The sequence below is a fragment of the Chelonoidis abingdonii genome, chromosome 26, assembly GCF_003597395.2.
Source record: "Chelonoidis abingdonii isolate Lonesome George chromosome 26, CheloAbing_2.0, whole genome shotgun sequence".
NCBI classification, from domain to species: domain Eukaryota; kingdom Metazoa; phylum Chordata; order Testudines; family Testudinidae; genus Chelonoidis; species Chelonoidis abingdonii.
The window spans coordinates 2,597,020-2,601,869 of NC_133794.1; the positions used below are offsets into that span (position 1 = coordinate 2,597,020).

Sequence of the window (4,850 nt, forward strand, 5' to 3'; positions counted from 1 at the left end):
CACCGCCTCAGCGTGTCAGGCACAAGCCACTGAAATTCAGTCCCATCGTCCTGTGGACAGCACCGCAGGAAGAAGGGCAGCGCGTATCTGTCAAGCGGTCACAGGTACACAACGCAATGGCCGCACTGTCACTCGCACCCTTCTCCACCGGCTCTGAAGAGGCCTCGACATCTCTACCCGGAACAGCCCCGAAGGGAGCGCCCGAAATGCCCCGTGAAGAGACTGAGAGATAACGCGCAGGACGGGCCACGGGGCGGGCTACGAGGCAGCGGGGGCTCAGTGGGCGCCATTTGACTCCGGCCCGAAATACGCCAGGCTGCCGCTCCAGGTACATGAGCCCACCACTCGACCTCAACTCCTGGTCTCCAAGACTGGGGTAACGCATAACCTCCACGAGAATCGGTGCCGCAGAGCCAGTACTTCCGGTGCCGGTCGGCAAGGGACTATGCCTTATGGACCGCTCCCAACCCCGGCAGCGCGGATCACCGGGAACGTAGCGGGTTCTACGAGCACACCTCCAATAGCCACCCAAGCACCGACCCCCACGCGATGCAATTGCAGCAAGGAAGGGTCGACCGCTCGGATCCTCTTCAGCGGGTCGGCACAGATCACGATTCGGATCTGGACCGTCAGTGCCGTGAGCGGCTGCCTCGGATCGCGGTGGTTGGAGGCCTGGAGCGGTGCGGAGTAATCGGGACCGCCGCGAAGTACGACGGATGCCCGGCGAGTACGACCGTGCCGCCGGGAGAGCGGTGCCAGGACTACGAGCGGTCGCCGCGAGGAGACCTCCCGCGGATAGGATCGGTGCCGGGATCGGAGTGTGCCGAGATCGGGATCAGTGCCAGGACCGGAGAATCCGGGGACGGTCTCGCATTGGTCGCTTGCCCTTGGAGTGTAGAACCGCTACCAGTGGTGCCGGGGGTTGGGGCAGCAGGCCCATCAAGGCAATAAGGTCCCTTGCCGAGAAGAATTCCGGCGTGGACGGGACTATCAGCTTCTACCAGATCTTGGCAGGGAGCTAAGAAGGATCGACTCTAATCGGACCCTGCGGCACGGAGGCCACGAACGCCCTGGCACGGCCAAGCGCGCGGCGTCGGCATCGGGCCGCTCCTTACGGGGCTGCTTAGCCGGGTAGAGGATGCGAGGGCTCTTCCAGGAGCCGGGCCGGAGAAGGGTGGTGCGCATTGCGTTTTCGCAGTACCGGGAGGATTCCGGAGCTGCGCCGGGCCCGAGAGCGCGGGGTGAAGTGCCGCTTCCATTAAGGAGCGCCTAAGGCGCTGGTCTCGCTCCTTTGTAGTCCGCAGCCGGAAGGCTTTGCAGAATCGGCACTTCGGAAAACGTGTGATCCCCAGCACTTTAAGTAGCGTCGTGGGATCACTGGTGGGCATCGGCTTTTTACACGCCGAGCAGTCGCTTGAACCCGCGAAACCAAGGCATCAGCGCCGGCGCCGGGCGCGGGAGAGGGCTAGAGCTCCGAAACCCGCTAAAGTAAATAAAATAAATACGACAAGAACTACAACTACAACTATACTATAGCTAACACTAAACTGCAACGATGAACAAGGAGAAGCTAGGGACGGAGGTCAGCTATGCCACTCCACAAGTTCCACCAACACGACTATACCGAGCGGGTCGACCACGGCGGTAAGAAGGAACTAAGGAGCGGGCGAGCCAGCAGGGTATATATCACCCGCCATGGCGGTGCCACTCTAGGGGGCGACCTGTCGGCCCGCTGGAGTTTGCTAGGGTAAAAGTCGTCCCGACGAACGTGCACGCGCCGCCCGACAACTAACTGGAATGGATATGAAGCAAGCACTCGAAGAAGAACGGAAGGGCCTGGTTGTAATCACACAAGGAAAATCTGAGAGATGCGGGGCATCCACGGGAGTTGGTGGGTTCGAACTTCACCAGGTCACTGCTGGAGTGACCTGGCTAGTTCGTCTCGGAAGGGGGGAGAGATGTGACAACTGAACTGTTCTTAAGTTGCTTGAATAGACTGCGTTGGTGCCTCAGTGCCCTAGGCAGTTCTTAAGTATCCAAGAGGGGGGCTAAGGGGTGTGACTTGCTGCCCGAGCAAGGGCCAGTGCACCTAAATGCCTGGCACTTTCTGTCTCCTAGCAGCTGAATGGCCTGGGCCCCTCCTCTGGCAAGGTGCCAACTGAAGGTGTTGGAGACAAAGGGATCAGTGACCTCTGGCCCTGGGAAAAGGACGAGCAGAGAGGAGGGCTGAGGGGTGGTTAGTTCTGGAGCTTGCTGGGGGACGAGGAATGAAGTGCAAGACCTAGGGGTTCTGGCTACTGCCCCAGAATGGACCCAGGCCGAGGGGGTCTGGTTCGCTGAATATCTACAAGCTCTGTTTAGACCCTGTTCCTGTCATCGAATAAACCCACTGTTTTGCTGGCTAAAGATCAACGTCGGACGCAAAGTGGGGGTGCAGAACCCTGTGGCTCCCCACAGGACCCCGCCTAGGACGAGCTCGCTGTGGAAGCCCAAGGAGGGGCAGAGGAGCTGAATGCTCCAAGGAGAGACCCAGGAGGTGAAGACGTGTGAGCTTCTTGCCCTGAACAAGTCTGCTCCAAGGGAGAGGAGGCTCCCCAAAGTCCTGACTGACTTAGTGGGGAGCAGTTCCAGAGCATCGCCCGGGGACTCCGTGACAACTGTGACACAAAGTCAGGCATTTCTTTAAAATATCTGAGTCCTCTCATTCCAGGATGCCCACAGCTGGCACCCCTCAGCTCTCCACTGTCAGTTTCAGCACAGAGGCCAAGTACTGAATGTGCCATGGAGGCTCTGCTCCCCGCTGACTCTTAGAAAAGGATCCTCTAGAAGAGGGTGGAGACCTATTTGTGGGGCCGTTGTTCAGTGGGGAACTTGCTGTAGCCCTGCTGTCTGCCAGGCATACAGAGAGGCACTCAGTCTCCGGATCTGTCCTTCCCATCACCTTTGATTCCCCATCTGCAGCTCCACTAAGTTCTGTGACCAGGCTTCTCCTGGCTCTGACTCAGGCAGAGATCCATCAGTGCAGAGAGGGAAGTTAGCTGGGATTGCCAGGCCTATTCATGGCTCACGGTTATTTCATACATCCAGGCAGAGTTCCTCTGGGCAACATCTACTGATTCCTTTGCAGAGCTGTCTGAGTCTGTCTGCTCAGGATCGCCTCATTTGGACCCTGCAACCTACCCCTCCATCTCGTTTCTTCTTTTACTGTGTCCCATAAACCAGGCACTGCCTTTTATTTTTCCTGGTGACTGCTCCACCCCCACTCCACCCCTTTCCCTGAGACCCCACCCTTGCTCTACCACTTCCTGTTCCCACTCTGCCCCTCCCCTGAGGCCCCCGCCACCTGCACTCTGCCAAATGCCTCCTACCAGCCTCCAAACAGCTGTGGCTGGTAGGTGCTGAGCACTCCCTGTTTTTTTCCCCCATGTATGCTTGAGCCCTGGAGCACCCATGGTGTCAGCACCTATGCCCAATAACTTGATGGGTGGTTGGCTTCATGGCCACTCCCTTGTCGGAGGAGGTGGGCTTGTCACTGTGTGGGTTAGCGTGGCTCACCCAGGATTCAAATAGGTGGGCACCTGTGGGTCACTAATAACAGAGCTGAAACTATGGTCTCCCTTGGTGATTCTCTACCCATCTTCCTTCCCCATAGAAAGCTGCTTCATGCAGCAGAAGATAGAGGGTCCCATCACCCTGACCAGACGAATGGAGGAAGCCTGCAAACCTGGAGTGGATTATGGTAAATCTGTGATTTGGATCTGTGGAGTATTTCTCCATGAGGAGAGCGCAGAGACAGGGTTCGGAATTCGATTTGGATTGTAAAGTTTGCCTTTGAGGCTGAATCAGGAGTCAGGTGTGGATCTGCTGGGGCAGAAACCTGATGAGATTTTGGGGGCTTAAGCACCCAGAAATGAACAAGATCAGATGACTGTTTAAGATTCAATCTAACCATAAGAATTTATCTGCCCCCCTGTCATGATGCGCAACTCACCCCTGTGGTACCTCCTGCTGGTTATCTCAGGGAATTAGTGTTTCCAGCCTCCGGAGCACCCTCTGCAGGCTGGTGCCCCGCCTGCTGCTTGGCCCAAGTCCCTCCTGGACCCTGGTGCCCTTTTCAGGCCAGGGTGCTGCCTCCTTGCAATACCCCCACAATCTCAGGGTCTCCCACTCAGGGGAACACACAACCCTCTAGTCCCACCTTGTTTCAGTCATGGGCTACTGCCAGTTACCATCTAGCCCCCATTCACTGGGGCAGACTGCAGTGAGAAAGCCACTCATCATAGGCAAGGGGGGGTTTGGACCTGCTGCATCTACCTATCCACGGGCTGCCCCTGCAACCCTAGTACCTAATTCGCCTTCCACTAGGCCACAGCCTGGGGGATTTCCAGGCCGGAGCTCCCCAGCTCCCTTGGCCTTCCCCCAGCCCTGCTCCAGTCTAAGTACCTTCTCTCAGCTCCGTGCAGCCAGATCCTTCCCTCTCAAAGCTAGAGAGAGTCTATCTTGGTTTCTGCCCCCCAGCCCTCTTATAAGGGCCAGCTGGGCCCTTATTAAGCCAGCCACAGCTGTGCCTGTTTCCAATCAGCAGGAGTGGGGTAACTATCCCGCTATGCCCCCATTCATGGGTGGCAGGTTTGTAGAAATTTTGGTGGTGTCCACAACCCACCCACTCCCAAACTCTGCCCCCCACCTGCCTATGGCTATGAGAGGGAGTTTGGGTGAGGGGAGGAGGTCTGAGGTGCAGACCCTGGGCTGAGGATTAGGGTGCAAGAGGTGTGCAGGCTCTAGAATGGAGTTTGGGTGCTGGGTGCAGGCTCTGGGCTGGGACAGGGCAGGAGGGGATGAGGGGTACA

At 57.7% G+C, this 4,850-nt stretch overlaps 1 protein-coding gene across 1 annotated transcript in view; it reads left to right on the top strand.

Annotated features, from left to right (window-relative positions):
* LOC116826473 (venom factor-like) overlaps positions 1–4,850 on the top strand; it is a 110,826-nt gene that overhangs the window by 98,362 nt on the left and 7,614 nt on the right. Inside the window, exon 37 of the mRNA XM_075061172.1 lies at positions 3,653–3,739. Within this exon, the coding sequence (XP_074917273.1) occupies positions 3,653–3,739 (87 nt within the window). The remainder of the gene's footprint in view (positions 1–3,652; positions 3,740–4,850) is intronic.